This window comes from Branchiostoma belcheri, unplaced genomic scaffold, assembly GCF_001625305.1.
Source record: "Branchiostoma belcheri isolate BF01 breed outbred unplaced genomic scaffold, Haploidv18h27 scaffold5, whole genome shotgun sequence".
NCBI classification, from domain to species: domain Eukaryota; kingdom Metazoa; phylum Chordata; class Leptocardii; order Amphioxiformes; family Branchiostomatidae; genus Branchiostoma; species Branchiostoma belcheri.
Window position 1 is genome coordinate 2,564,543 of NW_017804131.1, and position 22,942 is coordinate 2,587,484.

Genomic DNA, 22,942 nt, shown 5'->3' on the forward strand with positions numbered 1-22,942 from the left:
TTCTCTTTGCTTATTAGCATTAGATATAACATGAATGACAGAATCAGTGGATATTGAAATGATATGTTTTTATTGAATAAAAGTTTCAAGAACTGATATTTTCAGCCATGTCATGCAAGTCATGCAAGTCTCATAAATGTAGAAGGTACAAAAAATATCCCAACATAGAATTATGCAAGAATGGATCTAATGTTCAACATTAGTGTACAACTCAAAGGTACTTCCAAATGTATATTTACATGTAACTGCCGTCCAGTGTTTTATTGCACTTCAATTCAACTGGTTATTTGATAAAATCTCATTCACTCAAATCTCTGAGCATTATCTGCTCAAGTCATAGACATTTCTGTGGTTACATTATTTACTTGAATAAAATATTTTACAACATAAGACTTACAAACATATAACAATGGGTAAATACAATGTCATGTTCCCTATATCAACAACACACAGCATCATAATTTGGGACAACTTGATTAATATCAGTCAGTTTATGGCAAAGTTATATTCTTTTGCATACCAATAGACTTGAATCAGAGTCTACACATCCAATCAAGTGCTTCAATAAAAATATGGACAGAATATCAACAGGGAACAATATGTGGAACAACAAGTCTTCTTCAATTGTGGCTCTCCAGTCACAAATTTTGTGACAGTTACAAAAGTACAGAATAATTTCCAATGTATGGAAAGTCTGAATTCATCGCTTTGATACCACAGCAAAGATCATACAGCACTACATGGCATATCTTGAAACCAACAGTTAGCAAGATGCAGGAATCTCATACATTAAAACTCTGAATGGCTTCTTCTTCTTTGTCTATTGACTTTGTTCAAAGCTCCTGCATAGTAAAACATTCCAAGGTCTCTCAACAAATAAAGGCTTCAATTATTTCTAAGCTTTCTACATACATGTACAAGCAAATAAAGACTTTTACTAATAGATATACTAGTATCTCATTTCCCTTTGTTCCCTTTGGCAGAAGTGGGAGGCCCCAGCTGATCTTTAAGCATCAGTGTCATCTCTTTCTTTGTGGCTTCGTCCAGTTTTCCCTTCTCCTTTACACGCTTCAGGATGTCCTGACAGGCCACACGCTCGTCCATCAGCCGCTGGAGGTTGGTCAGGACATCGTTGTCAGACAGGAGAGAGGATGGCTTCTTCTTGTTGGCCTGTTGGAAGGATGGAGAAAATGTCTTGTTAGACAAAAAACCTGATTTGTTTAGGTACATGTAACGGCAGTGAACCTTAATCCGACACTTTTATGCACAGGCAAGATTGAATGATGAATCCACAACCAGACATTCGGTATTTTCGTTAATCACTTAGTGCATCTTGTAGCCTATTTTTAACGCCATACCTACGTGTGTGTCACTCTCCCAACCATTGAGATATCGCGGGAAAATTGCGTCTTCAACATCGCTCCCGATTTCACCGTGCCCTGCGTATTCTGTTCTAAGCGAAACCTTAATCCGATGCCATGCAACAGTGTAGCTGTTTGCCTGTAATTTTGCTATTCACAACAACATTTTTTCTCAATCCCTTTGTCAAACAACAGACACTTATACTAGTTATAATCGGCATCAAAAGAAACAGTCGGTAGGCCGGTGCGGTGCACCGTCGGCAGCGCTACAGATCGGTATCACGTGGCTTGGGACTATCGAATTTTCAAAGAAGGGGACCACATTCGAATCAGTTACGGCGAGGCATTTCCTTCCAAGAAATATTTGAATATGGAATAATTGAAGAATTTTACGATAATTTTACCATGCAGAAAGCTTTATTCTGCACTATTCTGAAGTATTCGTCACTAATTTTGACGATATACAAGTGTTGCGATCATTTGCCACATCCACGTACGGACTAGTGGTATCGTCTTCAACAACAACAACAATTCAAAATGGCGGTTTTGTTCGATCAGCGGCTGAATGACCGTAACGAACTCGCTCTGTGCTTAAAAAGAAGGACACTTCTAGGCAAGTGGTTTGTCAGCAACACACACTTTATTAATTGTTTTTTATTCGCTGTGACGTTGAATGTATAGCATGAGGATGTAAAGGAGAAATTGTCGATGTTTTGACCACTGTCCTTCCGGAAGCTTCCTCCCACGACATGCCTACCAGTGCAAAACAGCCTGAAAATTTTCATGACCTCGTCTCCACAACATGTTGACTTCATTAGCTCACTGTTTCAAGTTTTTATGCTGTATACCTTATTGAGTTTGTAAAGCAATTAAAAGATTTTGCATATCAGTGCTAGATCCTAACAGACAGAGGAGTGTTGAAAAGTGTCGGATTAAGGTTGCGTCGGATTAAGGTTCACTGCCGTTAGCAAGGGCAAACAGGTTGGAATAAATAGGGAAAACACTGCTAAATGTACATTTGTAACGATGTTAAGTTTGCAAAAGGCCTCAGTTTTATTTTCACTGTCATTGTTTGGCTTCTTGGTTTGCTCACAAAATACATGTAGCTCAAAAATTTATAAATGGCTACCAATGGCTACCCCCTAGCAGCAAGAAGCAGAACTCCAGTCAGAAGCTCTGAGGAAGGTATCTGATAGACAATGAAATGTCAGCACTTAGGTGAGAAATCTTGGTTGTTTAAAAGAAAACTCCTCTATCCAGCATGTACATGTAATAACATTCAGTACTGTTATGATCCCTTGGTGAAAAATCTACAATAAGAAACAATGTCTAAAGTTCATGTTCTGTATCACAGTAGTGCCTCTCACCTTAGCTGGAGCCCCGTACACGGCCTGGATGATCTTACTGCGGAGCCTCTCCACACGAGAGGAGGTGGACTCCAGCTCCACCCTCAGCTGCTGCTCTGTGTGCTGGCTGGACAGGGCCAGCGACTTGTTCTCATTCAGCTCTGACTGCAGTCTGGTGTGGACCTGGGGAGGAAACAGACAGTCACATGTTTTACTTAGTATGGATGGCTTTTTCAACCCTCAACTGCCACATTGCTATGCCCAAATATTTGATAAATTTACTTGTAATTGGAAGTCCATTAAGTGCACGTATTGGGATGGCCTATCAAATTTTTTTGTCTGAAACGTGAGTGACGGACATTGGAACAATTGGATCAGTTCTAGCACTTAGGGAACTGTATCTAAATGCGGTCACAATCGTACAGGAGTTGGATATATACAAACAGACTCCACAATGCGGTTCCAAACGTACAGGAGTGTAATAGGTAACGTTACAAGATATTACAGACTATATTACACTGTTCAGACAAATGCTTGTTTTGAAAAAAAAATTATAGGTACATGTATGGTGCCAAAGGCAGAAAAAAACTATTCAATCATTGTTCTTATGTTGACATGTATATAAAGAGTTCACAACTACTAACACACACAATGAGTGTATCTTTACCTCTTTGTCAGCTGCTCTCTGCATCCTCAGTCTCACCATGTCCACCCTGTACTTCTTCAACTGGCGCTCTTGTTCAGCTGCCTTCTCCTCAACAGTTTTCAACGTCTGTTGGCAAAAAATAATGGAATAAGAATTGAAAAATAGAGATAAACCAGGAAAATTAAAATGAAGTGAATTGTTTTCATCCTTTCTCCACAAAAAAGGGCATAAGCATTCTCATAAACAACTCAGTAAAGGGTCACAAATTGTCAGCCTGTCAATGAACAGATATGCAGCAAGCTGCAATGACAACTTTAGTTGCAAGGGGGCGCTGGCAATCCAGTGTGTAGGAAATCTTACACCTGTGAGTCAAGAAGTCACCTCTGAGGAAATCCTACACCGGTGAGTCAACAAGAACAACACATGACTAACACAGCATGACTCACGTTCTTCAGGTTGATGATCTCCTTCTCCAAGGAGAAGCTGTCGTCAGCCGAAGACTTTTTCTTGTCTTCCCTCAGTCTGGAGAACTGGTGGAACAAAGACAAGAAAAGTCAGGAGTTATACAGGGTTAAATTAACATATTTCTATCACCATGTTTTCAAGTACAGAGTCAATCTTGGAGGGAGATCTCTCAATACGTACAACGAGGAGTTATTCCGTGGGCCCTAATTATGTTTAAAAGTCAGCCTAATAAAAAGTCAACATACAAGAGCACAGAATGACGGTTAGGTTTTATCTGTCAAACTTAGGTACATGTATAACAGTATATGCAGTTATCTTTACTGGGTATACCATTCAATCTAGAATAAGGGTGTAATAAAGGTATTCTACCTTGGTGGACATGAGTTCCACCTCTGCCTCCCTCTCCCGCAGTTCTTTCTTCACCTTGTCCATCTCTTTCTTCAGTTTGGCGATCTGTTCATCTTTCCTGGTCACCTCCCTCCGTAGGGACATGACTGTGCCTGCTGACATGTTGTAGTTCTTGCTGGTCCTACAAAAGATGACACAACATCTTTAAAATCTACCCTCAACTTTTGAAAATTTGAAGGAATAAGAAAAAAGATAGAAGATTCATCTCACACAAGGCAAGACAAAAGTTGAAATACGGTACATGGCCAATTAATAGTCTTAGCTACGTACTTGTACTCAAATCTGCATAAAGATTTGCCCATTTTTAAAGATGATATAGGTGAGTAGCTAGCAAAATCTTGATAAGGAAAAAGAACGGTTCAACCCTTGACATTGTGTAGTACCTTTCCAGGTCAGCCCGTAGTGTGGAGACCTCCTGGTTGCGCTCGACTAACTCTGACCTCATGGCTTCATAACTGTCATGGTACACGGAGGAGTCTGCCTGCATGGAGCCAAGCTGGGGAAGGAGATTTCCACAAAAATGTTATTTTGACATTTTTGGCACATACGACATCACTTGAGATATCACTATGCTTGTTAACATAATAACAGAGATTCAAAATATTGCTATACTTATCGGGTACATGTAAGTCTTTTTATTATTTTTTCACAAACTTTGAAAATTTTAATTCAAAGAAAAATTCCACATGATCATGTAGGAATAAAAGAAATGTTAGTTTCCATTTGTCTTTTTTTCCTGTCCTCTGTCAACACAGATGTACATAAACCTTACCTGATGTCTAAGCCTGGCGAGTTCGTTGTTCTTGCGAGCCACCTCACTCTCCAGGATGAACAGCCTCTCTGCGATGAAGGATTCGCTGTCTCCGCTGCCCTGTGCCTGTAACAGCGCTCCTTCTAACTGTGCGATCTCCTCTGTCAGTGACAGAATAGTGTTGTCCTTGTCTCGCGAGTCCTCCTCTAGTAACTGCATTCTGGACATGTTCTCTTCTAGCTCAGCTATGTACTGGTCCTAATTTGGAAGAAAAAAAGGAATACAGCAAAATCAGGTGTCATCAAATTGCCAAATATATGATAAGACAGTGGCAAATTTTCCAAATGAAAATGAAAAGCTCACAAAAAAATTGATGTTGATCAAATCATCACATACCTTCTCTTCTAGTGTCCTTGCCTTCAACACTTCTCCATTGAATAACCTTCTACCAGTGTCCAGAGACCCGTGAGTCACAGACCCATTTAAAGTCAAACCCCCGTCTTCCTCTTCTCCCATGGCTTTGCTGCTGACTTCCACAGATGACTGGCCAAACCTTGGGCTGGCTGGAGACGCTTCAAAACCATCCTCGAAAGGAACGTGGCCATTTCTTGTTGAGTCAAGGCCGTTTTGTTGATCAACGTCTCTTCCAGTGAAATTCAAGGCATCCTGACTTACTGACACATGTCCGTTCATTTCTTCTGTGAGTTCACCGAGGAAAGAGACACCGGTATCCCCTGAACCGAGGATGTCCTGACTGTATCTTCTCCTGTCAGTGATGCCTACTTTCCTGCCCCCCACGGCAGTTTTAACCCTGGGAGGTGTAAACTTTTTCTGCATGGCGTCCTGAGCCCTGTCCCTAACCAGGCCACTGTTCTCAGAGCCAGCCTGACCTATTCTCTTGGCTGCCAAGTCTCTGTGTGACGTGGTGTCGTCTCTAGGAGAACTGTTTGGTGAGGAATTCAGACTCTCGTTGCTACTGAGGCTGCCATTGCGTGGTGAGACGGAGGGTCCTCCGGGTCTGATAGCACCATTTGTCATCCATTCAGCCGGCGCTGGGGGAATAAAGGGACAAGGAGAGGGGATTATTCTCTTAAATACTACCACATGTATTATTCATATGACAATCTGTAGTGCTTAATAAGTTCCTCTGTGGCCTTTAGGACATCTATACCTCTATACGTGATGAGAGATATGTGATGGCTTCCTCAGGTGTGAAAGCAATTGACCTAAATTGCCTCCAGGTATATGGTGCTCATCAATAGTTGGAATGTCACTACATAAATGTCACTATTGTCTGACATTTCAAGTCATAATAGCCATTCGTCCCTGACTTTATATCCTCAATGTCCTTTCCTTTGTTCATTTCCTTCTCATACATGGCAGCTTTCTGTCCCTTCAGTCATGCTTTCTTCTCCCTTTTGTCTCCATCTCTCGCTAATTTTTTCTCTGAGACTTCCTCTTCCTCTATTTTTCTATATTCTTTCATCTCTCTCAATGGTTTTAACATTTCATTTCATTAATTGTTTAAGGTTAGCTCTTTCTCTCCTTTTTCCTTCTCTTTTTGCTTGTTCCTTCCTGAGTGTGTACTTCATATTAAGTCCTTGTTCCTATCCATATCTCACTATCCCTCACCTGTGGTAGGTTTGTGTGTTGGTGGACTGACACTAGGACTGTGGGAACCACTGCCGATGCCTGATGACTGTGTGGTGGAACTCTGTGGCCGTGCCCAGGCCTGGGGACCTGGATGTAACATGGTTCTGTCCGGCGACTGATGATTGGAGGAAAAAATATGTTTATTTATTTGCAAGAGAACTCATCAGACCTATAACAGCAGAATGCTGACTTAATTCAAATCTCTTCAGTACCCCAATTTGGCCTCATGTCAGATTTCAAAAGTGCAACTTGTACAATTTCAAAACAAAATTTTCTACACCGTACAGTGTACAATGTTACATTAAATGGTTACTGCCGGTACAGGGGAGCAAAGGAGGTCCTTGTTTCTTCCAAGTATACACATGATTATACCCTGAATTGGTTACCCAATTTGTTTTTGGTACCAACATGTAACCATGGAGGTAGAAATCAGACCTCCATGATGTAACATAATGATTAGAAAAGAACATAATGTTACTTAGGCATTCTATACTAAAACATTCCTGTAGACTTTGTGTGTACCTGTGGTCTGTATCTCTCCATCCGACTGCTGCCTTGGTTCCCCACTACGTAAGGCTGGTTGGGCGTGTTGCTCCTGTTACTGGGCCATGATTGGTTCAAGTCTGTTCTATATGGAGTAGAGTGTACGACGGGGCCTCCCAGGTTGGGCAGCATGGACTGGCTGGGCAGGCTCTGTCTGCTGACACTGAGCGTCTCTGACATGGTTCTCCCCGCTCCCAGAGGTTCCACCGTGGTAAACTGCATCCCCGGGGGTAGGGCGTCCGTGCCAGGGCCAGGTGGCGCCGGTCTTCTCCCGAAGGCTGCTGCCTGCTGCGGCGGTTTGGGAGAGGAGTTTCTATCGTGGGGAGGGGAGCTGTGTCCAGGCCGCCTGCTGAGAATGCGCGGTGCTGAGGGCTTGGGTTGGGTCTTGACTGCCCAGGGTTGGGACGAAGTGGCGGATGTGGAGATTGCAATGGGCAGGTTGGAGGCAGGACGCTGGTACACTGGTGGGTAGTACACCTACAAAACATGGAGTGCATTGTTTTAGTCTGAGCCTATTGTTTCAAGAAGCTTCAATGCTGCAAAAATTGTCAAAGTCAAACTACAAGGTGAGGTAGACATTGTCAAAGTTTATTTCTTGTGTGATCTTTGTTGAATAATAAGAAAGGAGATATCACATACAGGGTACAGTGTAAGAAAGAAAAATGGAATGACAATCAAGCTAGCTATATGTATGTTGGAATGGAGGTTAACAATACCATCATGGAGGCCATTTTGTGAACAAAAAAGAAGAGACTAACAGCACTAAAGGAATGCAACCTTTTCAACAAAAAACTGTGAAGCATATCAGGAATCTGTCTCCTCTGCCCATGAATAAGACTCCTCTTCACAAGAGCACAACCATATCCAGCCACTTTCCTGTACTGTACACCTGTGTATCTGCTACAGGGGTTATGTAAGTGATGTTTACCAATATACGCCAGCAGCTGACGTAGTAACTTGGATACTAATGATCCTGTCACATCACATTAATTTATTCTTACATGCTATAGCTACAACGACAAAGTCTATCATGCCACTTCATGACCTCCCTGACAACCCAACTGTCAGTCCTGGCAGCAAGCAGTTGAAAATGCAACCTACTAGAACTCAAGGTTTGTAAATCATAACTCATAGCAGAGTTGAAGTCTTCTATTCATGAGTTCTACTCAAGAGGCCCACTCCCTGCTAAGTCAAACATGTCTGCCAGAACGCTAAGTTGGAACGACAGGCACTCAATACCAAAGTCTATTTGTACCCAGTGCCAATTACCACGAACAAAGCCACGCTGGGGTGGCAAAGACTGTGGATCAGAGCAAGAACATATAAGATAGAACAGGTGGTTGGGCAATATTAGCCCTTGCAAGAATGTAAGACAAACTGTACTTAGAAATCCAAAACGCAAATGTCACCATAGTTCAGAAGCACTACTTCACTGTGACGTCTAACCTTGTTTTTTGAAAACAACTTCCTCTAGGCACTTCCTCACAAATCGGAACACTGACTCTCACAGAAGATTGGTTATCCAGTCGGAAGTACTTTCCAACTTTTCCCCAATTTAACCAAGACTGCATTTAAATCAAAGTTTCATTCATTTTTTGGGAGTTAAAAACCACTATGAGAGAATCCTACCCAAGTTTCCATGGAGACCAAACGCTCAACAGTACTGGAGGTGTTCAGGAGCACTGTCAGCTGCATAAAAGGATGTTGACTTAATTACAACAAAAGTTATTCATATCTTGACGGTGCCAACTTCAAGAAAAGAAAAAAAAGCACTCTAACTGTACCTGATGTTTATAAGTTGTTTCAGACTTCAAGTTTCTGCAAAGGTTAAATTTGTGACACTAGTTCCGTACACCCACAGGTATTACACATAAGTTACACATGTAAGGACACCTGTTATAACATTGGTACAAGAGTCAAGTGGCTCTCACAGTGACAACAGTAACCACATCCCGACCTAAGCGCACTGTTACTATTTTATGTCTCCAAGCTGTTCAAATATCCACCATTGAATGAATCAGAGTTACTATTGTGCTGACAGTAATGAGTAAGAATCTATTGATTTGTTTATAAGTACTTTGCAGTATTAGTAGTCAAAACTTTCAAGTAGTCACTTAATCCTGTCCCTGCTACCACCTGCACACTGGGATTAGATTTAATTAAAAAATAGTCTCTGCAGTCTATTTCTTAGTTTCAAGACATTTTTTCTACACCCAAAAAAGCAGTTACTCAAGCAACTGGATATGATTTTCCAATCATACCCAGTTGCTTGAGTACACTGTTTTTTGGCATATCTTACTACCTGTATGTCGAACCTTCACTGACGTACATTGCTCTTTCTCAGAAAAAACTGCTCTTCAACTATGACAAAATGTAAAACTTACCAAACTGTGGGGAAAATCCTTTACATTCTACAGAAGATCATACCGGGTAACTTCTTAGCCAGATCTTGAACAGAGTTGGCAAGTTTGAAACTGGAAACCTGTCCTTGGAAGATATCACAACCAAACTTTTCAACAGACATCTACAAACACCAGAAGACATATCCGGGTCAGACCTAATCCCTCAGACATGATTTTCTAAAAGAAGTAATCCTACCCACTAGTCATTGGGTTTGGTAATAAATATTTACCAGTAAAACTAGAAGTCACATTAACAACTACACTTCAAAATGTGACCCCAGTTTTAGTGACTTTTGGTCAGGTGTCATATCGAAGAAAACAAGATTATGACATTTATCTATCTCCTTCCGAAATTACCTTACTTAACTACATCTGACTACTTCTTCAAAGGAAAGATCAAATTTACCTCAAGTTCTGCCAAGGTACGTTGTTGAGTGAAGTGGTGGTTGTATGTGACTAAATATTGGTTTGAGACTTTACCAAGCATACAGAGCTATGTGATCTTGATTGTGATAACATTCCATTAATGACAGAGACAGTTGGATTTCATTAGTAATAAAATATCTGTGTGTGCTAGCAACCCTAACTTCAACTCTATATTCCTTTATAATGAAGGACTTTATAATGACACATAAAAAAGTTCTATGATAATTGACGGACACCTATGCCGTGCTTTAGTTACATTCTACATCTTTTCTTGATCAATTTATAATGACATGACAGGTATTTTTAGCTGCTATTCTCTTCCTTTGAAAGGTCTATTAAACAGTTACAACATGACTACAGCATGTCTGCGAAACTATTGTACAGATTTAACTGATAAGTAACCTAAGAAAGAAACATCAAACAGATTGCATAAAGGCCATGGTAACAACACACAAGCAATGATCCCACCTTTTAACCAGACTTAATTCTGTTACTACTTGATACAGGCGAGAAGATAAAGTTACACAAAGAAGACAATGCACGCCTGAAGGATATCATCTACTGTCACTGATGCTTAAATAAGGGTGGATAACTTTACCACACAGAAGTTAGCAACAGAGTTCCTTTTCTGAACCTTTTTTCTGCTATGAACTAACTGATGTATCACTCACTGTCAAACTTTTGAGCTCATAACTCCACGAGGGCTTTGACTTAGCTAAATCACTTTAAGGGTTCTTCTTTCTCCCTTCAAAGATACTTTAAAAAACTGTAATTGCACACTGAAGTAACTGTTTGGGCACCCATTCTCTATTGGCTACAGGCTTGGCAACAGTGAGAAGGTTACTGTATACAGTAACAGTTAAGCATGTTTACATAGTTACCTCTAGTTCGTATCCTTCTCCTTCCCCTGCAAATTTAATGACATCCCCGGGTGCTAGTCGTACTGCTCCGGTCGGTACACGGCAGTCGTTCACGTAAGTGCCGCGCTGTGAGTTCAGGTCCTGCAGCACAAAGCAGTGGTCACGCTCGTTCAGCTGGATTACCGCATGGTGATCCTCCACATGGGGATTCTGCAACGGTAAGAGGGAGTCAATCGTTTTAGGGACTGACCAAATAAAAAGAAAGGAGGTGCATAATTTTCAAAATGTTCTTATGTACAAAATTTCTCCGTTCTATAGGCTGTCACTAGTGGATGTGGTGTCAAGGACTGCATTGCATCAAAAATTCACCATCAAAATGGACAGCAATATTGACAATAAATGAAGAAAATCCCACTGACACCCCATCAAAATTATGTATGGTACATTCCATGAGAACAGATATGGTAACTTAGACAGCTACAGTCTGACAGATAATGATGATAAGGCTTTTAATGACATCTCCTATCTACTGTGTTCACACAATTAAACAGTGGACCCAAACAGAACGCACCTTGGGAAAACAGCTTGAGTTTGATATTTATCATCCTATATACATGTACCTGATCAGATATTGAGGCATGTGATGACTATTCATCCATGCATGTAACGGAATGATGAAAACAAAATTGTGCCATTTTCTGCTGTCTCTGCAACATTTCATGACCCAAGTTTTAATTTTCTTGGCAACTATTCCCTGCTTTATTTAATTAGTTGGCATGTCAAATCTGAATGATTATCTTCAGAAAACAATACCCTTCAACCTTGCATATACCATTGGAAGTTTAACGCGTGATGGATCCCTTTTTTCTGATGCATCACTTGAAGACCCTTTGCTTCAAGTGTAGAAATTTTCACATAGAGAATACTGAAAAAAAAAGACCTAACTTTTCAGTGCTACCTGGTAAACTGATTCAAGTTGAAAGACTTCTTCTTATACCACGCTCTTTAAAAAACTTACTAGTTTTACTCACAACTCCAAAAGGCTGAGTCTGGCCATGTCATATCAGTGCAGACTGCAGTATTTTGCAGTCAAAGTCTCTGCCATTCACAGACATAAAGCTTTTAAAATCCCATAATGAAAATTGTTCTTCGAGATACTTGATAGTCCAAAAACAAACAAAAAAAGCTATTTCAGGCATCAAGCCTTGATCTTAAGTGTTTAAAAGACATGTAACGAAATACGCTCCAAAAACATCCTGAGAAAAAATGGAAATGTAACTCCCTCCTGTTCCAAATGAAAAGCCAATGTTTACAACTTGCATCCACATAGCTGTGTCCTTTTTGTGTCTTTCTGTACGGCCGTGTTTTATGTCTTACTTAAATACAGGCGTCCCCCTTGTGTAAACACTGGGAAATGCAGGCAGACAAATGCTCGTGGGTCCGAGTGCGGGTTCAGTTTCCCATCAGGTGCCGACGTGTTGACCTAAGGACCTGATCGCATTCCTCCGCACGTTTCTTCTGACGTGACAGTTTTACTGGGCTTGCGCAATGGACGGATAAGGAACCATCTGTTACCGTTATAAAAAAAACTATGTTGTTCCTTCTTCTTCCTTGCTTTTCACAGACAGTGGAAGGCATCTTCTGTATCTGTACCTGTATAGCCAGTATACCAGGTAACTACCATTCAACAGAAAACACCGGCCAGCTTCAAACTAGGTTCTATACTGCTACAAGTGCATTAAATGATGACACAAATGTAACAATGCAATATAGTGTTGTATTATTGTCGTTGCTGTGTTCTTAATGTTTGTATTCTTGCCAGTTTTAGTCCCTCCTTCAAGGGGGGCCGGCCACATGTTCGAACATGTGCGAGCACACGTGCCTGCGTTGTATTCGAACAGGTGATCTAGACCCTGAGGAAGGGGCTCTAGAACTGGCCAGTTATAGGTGGAATCAGGTCAGTTGTGTTTGAGTTAACCATTCTGGCCGGACGTGTATTTGTTTCACAAGTTCAATCATCTTTTCATCAGGAAAAACATAAAAACCTTGATGACAGAGAGTCCTTTTGGCTGCATTGGTACTGAACTAAATGTAGTGCTGTTACGTAATACTATATATCCGACAATGAAAAAAGTACTGATCTCTGTCTAGTGGGGTATTGTTGGGCAATTTGAGTTAAGGATCATTAATGTTTCATCAATGGCTAACCAGGCCAAGTAATTATTGACACATGGTTAAGCCGACAGGAGACTATTGTATCTCTCTGAGCAGGGGTAATTGTAGAGCAAATGCTCGAGTGCTATTGCATACAGTTTGCACCTTAAAAAAAGCAGACCTGAGTCAAAAATATTGACTAACGTGTCAAGACTGTGTTCCCCATGTCATGACAGCTGGCTTATTAAGGGACGCAAACAGCTACCAACAACATGGCCCTGTGGCTTGTTGTTAGGCAACTGCTGCCTAAAAGTAAGAGATGAACAAGAACCATGGTCATTACATGGACAATCATGATTACCAAAGAGGAAAGCGAAAGAAAAATCCATTGACAGTGATGGATTATGTAGCTAAACATAGAGTGGCTTCTACGTGCATTCGTGACAGTTGAGCTGCTGACAGTTTTAACTGAAATGTTACTGAAATGAGACTGTCAGCAATTGATCAGTTGCTGACAGTCACATATCAATACTGGTGGTTTGCTAATACATGTAGGGTTAAATTTTTTTTTCTCAAAAAAGTTCTCGGTAGTATAAATGATCGATCGAAAAACTTAAATCCATCTTGTCTAAAGAATGGGCAGTGGGGATGTATCCTGAAAAAGGAACAGTGCTGAAAGGTAAGGAGAGCCCTTGTTTCTTTGTGAGCCACTAGATGGGAACAAGCCCAGTACCAGGGTAGAGAACAGTGGACCACAATGTCTGCTGGCTGTGTTACCGGTGTTGTTTCACAAGGGAGGACAGAGTTTCACCTGTGTAAAGGTCTGACCTTCACAGCGGGCACATTATCTCTGAAGGAACGTGCCACAAACACCGACACCCTCTCAACCGAATCATCATCATCACACCTGTTTATATAACATCATCTCTTGGTTGTCAGGGGTGATGCCAGAAAAATAAATGTCACCGTTGACCCTTGCTGTCTAACCTTGTCACGGCTTGAGACGAGTTTTCCGTTCCAGAACGGTAGCATCGCACGCCAACAGTGGATAATGGACTGTGTTCTGGAATGTATTGGGTCTCTTGCCGCCTTTGATCCAAGCTTCAATTAGATATGATCAAATATCAATATACGAACCCTCCTGTACACAAAGCGTATTGTCTAGCTGGTACATTCACAACTAGATTGGACAGCAGAGGTTAAATACTGTGGAGGACAACACAAGACTTGACCATCAGGGAGTGTCTAGTGTCAATTTTGACAAACTTTAAATGTGCAATCAAGGTTTATATGTATATCAGCAAATTCAGCATCTTCAAAAGGAGAAAATAACTGTATCGAAAAGTTCCATTTTGTTTCAATCTGCAAGTTTGGCTGAAACCAATATCTGCCCAAAGTGCAAAAATTGCCTCTGTCATAAAAATGCTGAAAACCTCAAAACTGCAACTTTTAACAAATTCACTCCCTCCCCATTTTTTCAACAGGAAATGATGACAGTCTCTTGTTTGTACCTTAACTACTTCTTAAGTGTTCCTTGAAAAGACCTGTGTTTTTGTTGGGTGCTTCTACCTGTTCAATTTTGCTGCACTGAAGAGGCTCACTGCCTATTTTGAGTGCTCGTAAACTGGGCCAACCTCTTTAAATAGGCACCTTTCAATCCTCTTATTCCTTAAACAATCTCCAACAGCTATGGGAACACAAAGAGGTAAGAAGCTAACTCTTTCACACTCTAGACTGAGAATGAACACTCAAGCATTCCTACATACCACTGACCTGGAAAAATAATGTCTTGTAAGTGTTCTTAAAACAAGTCATCTAATATCTTCTTGAGTGGAGATGTTTCAGTTTAAAGTATCAAACCAAATAATCTGCAGGAGTGATAACTGTCAACTTTACAGACACAAAATATGAGTAAAGATCTTTCCTTACCATTCACTTCAACACAAAACTCCTCTAATCTTTGGTTTAACCCTAGAGATGGAAATTATTACAAATATCAAACAATCACAGCAGTAAAAGTACCTTGTAACCAATTCTTGACAAACTTGGCTGTGATGCCTCCTAGTTTGATGAGAATTTTCTTGAATGTTTTGGAGTTTAACTAGACTGAGGGAAAGCTGACCACCGCACCCACATTGAGAGTGACCGTAACTATGTAGGTGGGTGGAGTTTATCCTTGCAGTGTGAAATTAATGTCTAATTCATACTTCTTCACAAAAGTCCCAGGAAGATTAGGCAATTTGTTACATACAAAATGACAAAACATTTTGGGTCGACAAGAAAAGGCAATTTGGAATTGATGATGGCCTTTAAGGGGCAACCAATTACATGCCAGTAACTACAGCGCTGTGTAGACACTGTCTTCATTTGGGACAAAATGTGAACACACAGTACATTAATGGGTAACAAGGTGAGTGACTTTTACAGCCACCTTGGGGGGTACTGCATGAAAAAAGTGCTTGTACTTGCTACGGCGTAAACACACGTATTGTCTGGGAAATCGTGCCAATGTCAATGGTCAAACCGCTGTCGCGCACTCACCGTGAAGGGGGAGAAAGAAAACTTTTGTCCGACTTTCGTGTTATCGACTAGAGGGGATAAAACGGGAACAAATAAACTGTGCAAACAGACAGGCGGAGTGAGCTGGTTACTGTGTGTGCCGGGTCTCCAGGAAAACAAAGCCAGCAGGTCTGCTTGGAGAGGTGGGAACAGCAGAAGCAGGACCGTACAGTCTAGGAATTTTTGTCAGACTAGAGCAGAAACATCTTCATTATCATCGATGTTGTTACTGTTACTGTCAGATATATCTGTTGACAATGCAGGCTACCACTTCTTTCCACTCTCTTTACTTTACCCACAAGTGGGGAAACAAGCTGAACAATGGCCATTCCCATTAACTATGCTTAATCTTTGTACCTTTTCCTGTAACTGATGTAATATACTTTTTGGCTATGTACACAAATCCATTGTTCAGACTGTCAATAATCGTATGTAGTTATGGCTTATGGGTCATGATATACTAAAGATATGACCTCTAATCTATATGTGAGCAATAAATGTCCGAAATGGCATTCTGTTTAGACAATAGGGAAGAAAATTAAAATCTGAAAGCTAGAATACAAAATAGAACATTGGACCAACAATTGGGAATGTAAGTTAGTATGTACTAGTATGTACCTGACTTCATGTCTGTACCTGAGTTAACACACGTTGGTGCTCACCTGCCCAGGTAACCACTCATCTGGCCTTAATCCCATAACACACCTGGTAAATACCTCGGCTTCCTTCACTAGGTGATCTGTACAATTGCACAACTATTCATCTGACCTGCAGAAGCCTTCAGTCAATATACAAATTGTATAATGCATGCCTTAATGTCTTTAATGCTGTAGAAACTCTGAATCAAATAAAACATTGTACTGTATTACTTAATATACTACATAATTTAACATGGTGTATTTTCCTTTGTCACACCTTCTAGAAGAATAATATTACTAATTGCCTGTCTGCATTAGTTTTCAAGAAAAAAATAAAAGCCTCAAGCTCACAAATTTCATCCTATAGGGTAAAAATTTGATTGCTGAAAGCTTTGGCTATTGAATTATTTTCAATGTCAGAACATTTTGTTCCATGGAAAGATATATTTCAATATGGAAGGTGTCTCTTTCCTTCCTTCCACTGTCATAGCTGAGACAAATTTCAGACCACCTGTGATTTATTAAAGATTTATCACTTTACAGTGTCACTTCACTCTTTGTTCCTGCAGACAAGACGTCATGGGAGGCCCCTGTCTCATCTTAATCACTAAATCCACACTGTAACAGACAGCTAACATATTCTCCAGATTGTACGCTGGTAATTAATCACCTGTTTTACCGACACATTCCTCAACTGAAAGACAAGTCACCGTGGAAGGAAGAGTCATGCCTTTCTTCAGACACTGTTACCTGTCTAAAAAATGTGTACTGAAAAATGCACACAAAAATGTGAATTTTGCTTAAATCCCTGATCATGATTGCAAATTTGAAATCAGTAAGTTGTAGAAGGCTAATTTTAGTGGGAGGATACTGATTACTCACCAACTACCTGTAATGACCCTTATCAGCAGTTTTGATCAATGTCTCTATCTGTCTTGCAAATCTTTCCCCACACTAATTGCTACAAACAACCCTTAGCTATGATACATTATACATATCTGACAATAGTTGTTACATCACTCTGTATCACACTGTCATTGTCAAATATCCTTCCTCAATTGGAGCCTGAAGATAAAGCAAGACAGATACAAGGTGCACAATATGCACATACATGTCCATGAACCTTTTCCCTGTTGACTAATCATTTGACACCACGATTTGTATTCGTAACTGTCTGGTTAACCTGTAGTAAAAGGTTGAAATCTTGATTGTTGCTTAGAAAAACGTCCTCTACATATGGTATGTCATGTGGTAAAATATGTATGTCACAGGATAAACTATGTATCATAAACTACTGGTAGTTTGGTACAAGTTCGTTCTGTTTCCAGCTGACTGTGACTGCCAGCCAGTGCCAGGTGTGTTGGAAAAACGATTACATCAGCAAGTTGTAACGCAGATAACAGCAAGGTTAAAGGTTTAACTTGTTTGTGAAACTTTGAACAGGAACTGTTATGAGGAAATTGTTTTAACTAACAACAAAGTTTGACTTTGCACCTTCGCAAGAGACTAACTAAATACTCGTCTATAATGTTGGTCATGTTGACTGGATCATTGGAAAAAAGAACAGTTAAACTAAACAGGAAGTTGCTGTTTAGGGTGCATTTGATACAGGAATCTTTGTTCAATGTTACATTATCGACCATATTGTAGCAGCCTGGGAAATTCTGATGGCTGCAGTGCTTATAGTACGAGTCCGTGGGAAAGTGCGTGGGTTTACAGACAATTTTCAAAACCTATACACAGAAAGACAAAGAACAGAAGTTGGAAAAACATTGTACCCGAGAAGTATTTTCCTGTTTTCATACAAACTTAGGACCTAAAGCATTATCATTAAGTGTCCACGTCAGCTTTGATGTTGTGTTTTGAATACACACTAACTATTCCTAAACTGTGAACTGTGAATTCCAACACTAAAAATAGCTGAGATACTGCTGAAAGAGCTCTGTGGACATGTTGAAAAGGAGGGCTAGTATACCTACGTTATCTGTATCTGAATAGTGGTTTCAGTGAAATATAATTACTACCCAGAATGGTGCATAGGGTGATAAATACCCCCTTCTGTGTGTTGGGCCATTGACACGAATACTTACGACTACCAACCTAATGAACCTATGATATTCCTACAACCCCCGCTGTGATTACAATGAATGATTTCATTTTATCATGAGAATCACGTGCATGTAACACTCAGATATTGTTGACGACTGAGTCACTACAGTAGGCCTCTGACTCTGTTGGCATTTTTGCTTAAGCAACAAGAGGTTTGACGTTAATCGAGGAATGTCAACATTTATCCAGAACACTCGTTCTCTCACAGCTCGCTGATTCAAATGGTAAATATTGAAACTTGTGATGATATCAAGTGGAAACATCGCTCTTATATGAAAAGGATAAGCTAATCTTGAATTCTGAATGACTGTAAACAAATATGGGCGAAACACCTAGGCTGTAGGAATGCTCATTCTAAGTTACACCACATTACACATGGAGAAATTTTAAACAACAAATACAAACCTTCAGGGTGATCTCACATCCTTGTCCTTTCCCCACAGTCATGGGCTCCTTGGTGAGGGCGAAGACTCCATTCGGAGTCTTTAAGAAACCCTTCATGGGATTCATTATGTCTTGTGAGGGACTGCTTCCGTGTCTTCAAGGTCCAAATTCCATGGCACCTGTGCTGAATTCAAGACTAGCTAAGACCTTGGCGACAGAGTGGAGAGTTTAGTAAGACTCTTGAAAACCCAACGGATTGAAAAATCGGTTAAAAGAACGTCTTAGCCGCTCCTCAGAGGGTTTTGTAGCGTCTACCTGGCCGATCCTTGCCTCTGCCAGCCACAATGCACGGCTGGATCATGTGTCCCATGTTGGATACAACGCACACAATGGGGGAAAACTCCGATCAACAAGTTGACAGCGCAAAGGGCATGCGTCCCGCTGCCATGGCAACACAGGTGACAGCCGCCCCGCCGGGCAGGTGTGCCGAGCAGCTCACCTGGCGGGAGCGCCGCCTTGCGGGAAATGTACGCATTACAGGTACTCGCGGCCTTTCACGAGTGTTGTCACGAATAGGCACATAGCACAGAACCACAATATAACATGTATTACTAGGCATGCAGATACTGTATGTATGGAAAGTAGCTACAAAAAGAAACTTCAGGAAAACAAAACCATCTCGGGCCGGCCATCCCGTTGGACGGGTTACTTCATGGCAGCAGCCCGCGCAAGTTGGAAGCTGCTATCCTTGGTCACAAAACGGGTGTTTTTCCCCGTAAAGCTGTCCCAGACAAGCTTGGCAGTTACTCTGAGATATTCTACAGCTTCTTGTGACAAGTCTGGTCCCCATTTTTCGACAGGTAAGCCAAAACGTAACCGAAAAAAACTGCCAACTTCTGAAGTGAAGACCCACTCAGTGTCTTTCCAGACCTAAATGTCAAAGGTCGGATGTGCCAAAATTTTGGGGGGAGTCGTGTATGCATATATTTTCTCAAACATAAATTGCTAGCAATATAAAAGTAACCCATGTCCTAAACTTTACATATACTATTGTCAAGCAATTTATTAGCAATGAATTTATCAAACTTAATAATTTTCTCGTTCAGTTTTTACGCTATATATATTATTATCTTAATTACGCCCCTATATTTGTTGTGTTCCCTACCAGACAACATGGGGGATGACGAGGTGACAGCGTTGGTGATCCTGGCCGAAGGCGCCGAGGAGATGGAGACCGTCATCTCGGTGGACGTCATGCGCCGGGGAGGGGTGAGCATCGGGGATAAACTGTAGACAGTTGAAAAGACCTGGAAAGCCCTGGGCAAGAGAGAGCCAGTGCATGTTTAAAGCCCTTTACAACGAATTGTTGTGGGCAATCTGTTCTGTGCCAGTTGAAGCAAAACCTCCTTGGTTGAACAGTTGGAAAAAATTAGAACAGGAACAAGGTGGAATGCAAAGAAATATTTAGTTCAAGAGTCTCGTATTATAACTGTTACAAGGCATCACAATGGCTTGATCCCACAATTGTATCAAGTATGGAACTGTATTCAGATGCCCCTCCCCCAGAATTTATTGAAGGGGGTGTGGCCATAGTAAGCATTGCACGAAATATAGGTCATCTGTGGGTATGGTATGACAATTGGCAGAAGTGTAACATCATGAATTCAAAGTTGTACAGAACATGCTGATAGTAATAACGCAGATGTCATATTGCATGTGTATGGTGACCATACAAATGCAATATGACATCTGCGTTATTATATTAAGCAACAGTATGGACCAGCAACAGTATGGACCATACTATGGTCCATATTGTTGCTTAATATAATAATGCCACAAATTTGACCATGTTGTGTGCCTGTCCCCCAGATCAAGGTGACCCTTGCAGGGCTGGCTGGAACTGACCCGGTCAAGTGTAGCCGTGACGTGGTCATCTGTCCGGACACCAGTCTGGACGAGGCTCGCAAACATGTCAGCATCTTGTGTAGAAATCACTTTCCTTTCTGTTTTTGTTGTTGTGTGTATGCAGTATTTAGTAATAACATTGTAGAACAGGATCTAGACATCATGGGACATATGACAGTATGCTATGTTTTGTTCGGTTGGTATTTAAGAGCACATAAATGTAATGAGTTTTTTATGCAAATCACATGGAACGGATGATACATCTGTCTGTTAAAGTGTCATGACTGAAGAACACTTATATTTCCCAGGGTCCCTATGATGTGGTTGTGTTGCCTGGTGGACTGGGAGGGGCCAAGAACCTGGCTGCCGTAAGTTATACAATTTGTCGCTTTCACCATTGATTATTTGTATGTTATGTTATTATACTATATCTGTGTATAATGTCCTTGGTTACACGTACATTATGGGCCATGTCATACACTTGGAAACAGCTGTAATTTTGTATGTTACTAATAAGACTGCCATATTGTTTCCCTGTGATGTCTATAGTCTGCCAAGGTGAAGGAAGTGTTACAGGAGCAGGAAGGGAAGGGGAAGCTGGTGGCTGCAGTGTGTGCAGGTCAGGGTCTTTATAACCTAAAACCTAAGGTAAACCTAAGGTTTAACGCAACAGGGAGAAGTTTAAATCAAACATGAAATGAGACAAGAAGCTATCTGTAACAGTGACGCTTTCAACTTTGTTTTGTGTAGTTTTGCATGTGAGAGATTGTGTCCTTGTTCATACAAATTGAAGAGGTTACCAACAACAAACCCTTTGCATCTCTCAGGTCCCACTGCGTTGGTGAGCCATGGTATTGGGAAGGACAAGACAGTCACCTCTCACCCCAGTGTGCAGAAGGTGATGGAGGAAGGTAATGCCCTAACATTTACAGTATCCTCTATCCAAAAATTAAGATTGATCTCAAGCAATTTAAGGAGTAGATGACACCAAGTTGTGCTGGAGCCTGTTAGTTTCAATATACATGTACCATGTACGTAGGCATCATGGTCATGGATGTTAGCCTGACATCCAAACCTGTTATAGCTGCAAGTCTCTTTCATTGTAAGGATAAAAGACTTGGCAGCTATGATAGGTTTTGATACCAAGCACCATAGATGTGTGCAGGAGAGTATTGTAAATGTACCATGTTATGTCCTGCCACTTTAGATCTGCAAGTGTTTAAGTGTAAATCTGTAGGTGTCGTGATACTCTCATCTGTAGTACCAGTGTCTATGTTTAATCTAGACCTCTCCTGTTGTGTTTCAGCCGGCCATCCCTACACAGAAGCCCGGGTGTCCAGAGATGGTCACATCATCACCAGCCGGGGGCCCGGAACCTGCTTCGAGTTTGCTCTCCAGATTGTGGAGGCACTCCGAGGCAAGGAGGTGGCTGACAAACTGGTCCCTCCCATGCTCCTCAAACTGTAGTCTTGTCCTGACGATCCTCCAGGGATCTAAAGCTTTCTTTGTGAAGACTTGGCTATCAATGCAGCTGGAAAATCTTCAAACTGAAATGGTGAATTAGATATGTCATGTTGCTAATGACTGTAACCGGTGCAATAGCTCAATTGGTAGAGTGCTCGCTTTGTAACCGGGAGGTCGTGAGTTCAAACCCCGGCCGGGTCATACCAAAGACTTTAAAAATGGTACACACTTCTTTCTCTGCTTAGCACTCAGCACAAGTGATGAGAAAAAGTGTGGGGAGGTCAAACACACAGCACTACCAGCGGACTAGCCCTCTGCTGTAGTGCATTGCACTACTGTGTGTCGCCCAAGGGCTACAGAAATGGATATGGGCACCACCCTACGCTCTGCATAAGAAGCATGGGAGACCTTTCCTTTCCTTCCTTTTAATGACTGTAAAGGAATTGTTAGAGAAGCAGGAAAACAAATTGACAAGTAGAAAAGACTGACATTGACAAGTAGGAAATACTGTGTTAAGAAGTTAAGTCTGTCCACTGCTGCTGTGAACATGATTTTCCTATCATTGTAGAAACAATACTGATGTAAAGGGGGCTGTAAGCTGCTCCATCATGAAAAAAGCAGAGCTTTTGACCGCAGAAACAACTTATTTTATTTGTAAAATTATCTTCACAAATGGTATATTCTTTGAGTAAGTCACTCTGATCAAAAGAAGCTCAAGGTATTCTATGATTCTGGGTGAAGTAAAGTATTGACAATGCGACTACTGGTGTTCTGTTTGGTGTGCTTCTGTTATGTAGTCATAATATCATCTACTGTCATAACCAACAATCACAGGCTTAATTTACACAAACCCTTCCTGAATTGTAAA

At 41.0% G+C, this 22,942-nt stretch overlaps 2 protein-coding genes across 3 annotated transcripts; one reads left to right on the forward strand and one right to left on the reverse strand.

Moving 5' to 3' along the window:
- Window positions 1-51: 51 nt before the first annotated feature.
- Window positions 52-19,094, reverse strand: LOC109479762 (forkhead-associated domain-containing protein 1-like). Of its 2 annotated transcripts, none has more exons than XM_019781754.1 (12): window positions 18,727-19,094; window positions 10,883-11,071; window positions 7,153-7,650; window positions 6,610-6,745; window positions 5,374-6,029; window positions 4,999-5,235; window positions 4,610-4,722; window positions 4,188-4,347; window positions 3,800-3,883; window positions 3,375-3,479; window positions 2,729-2,890; window positions 52-1,170 (listed from the first exon to the last, which is right to left on the reverse strand). In XM_019781754.1, exons 1-12 carry the CDS (start codon window positions 18,829-18,831, stop codon window positions 958-960), a joined length of 2,658 nt encoding a protein of 885 aa, XP_019637313.1. In that variant the 5' UTR covers window positions 18,832-19,094; the 3' UTR covers window positions 52-957. The 2 variants fall into 2 exon arrangements, with proteins under 2 accessions (XP_019637313.1, XP_019637314.1); XM_019781755.1 differs by lacking the exon at window positions 18,727-19,094 and adding an exon at window positions 15,038-15,131.
- Window positions 19,095-19,238: 144 nt separating this feature from the next.
- On the forward strand, window positions 19,239-22,834 carry LOC109479800 (protein deglycase DJ-1-like). The gene is made up of 8 exons (XM_019781818.1): window positions 19,239-19,565; window positions 19,874-19,974; window positions 20,575-20,676; window positions 20,919-20,978; window positions 21,160-21,229; window positions 21,438-21,521; window positions 21,917-22,188; window positions 22,501-22,834. Exons 1-7 carry the CDS (start codon window positions 19,340-19,342, stop codon window positions 22,075-22,077), a joined length of 804 nt encoding a protein of 267 aa, XP_019637377.1. The 5' UTR covers window positions 19,239-19,339; the 3' UTR covers window positions 22,078-22,188; window positions 22,501-22,834.
- Window positions 22,835-22,942: the final 108 nt, after the last annotated feature.

Excerpts from the sequence above, each read along its gene's own strand:
- LOC109479762 (XM_019781754.1), bottom strand. The coding sequence starts at position 18,831 with ATGAATCCCATGAAGGGTTTCTTAAAGACTCCGAATGGAGTCTTCGCC. Across the intron at positions 4,723-4,998 it reads TCGCCAGGCTTAGACATCAG|CTTGGCTCCATGCAGGCAGA; the intron begins GTAAGGTTTATG and ends CTCCTTCCCCAG. Across the intron at positions 2,891-3,374 it reads AGAGAGCAGCTGACAAAGAG|GTCCACACCAGACTGCAGTC; the intron begins GTAAAGATACAC and ends TTTCCTCCCCAG.
- LOC109479800 (XM_019781818.1), top strand. The coding sequence starts at position 19,340 with ATGGAAAGTAGCTACAAAAAGAAACTTCAGGAAAACAAAACCATCTCG. Across the intron at positions 19,975-20,574 it reads ACGTCATGCGCCGGGGAGGG|ATCAAGGTGACCCTTGCAGG; the intron begins GTGAGCATCGGG and ends CCTGTCCCCCAG. Across the intron at positions 21,230-21,437 it reads GGTGGCTGCAGTGTGTGCAG|GTCCCACTGCGTTGGTGAGC; the intron begins GTCAGGGTCTTT and ends TGCATCTCTCAG.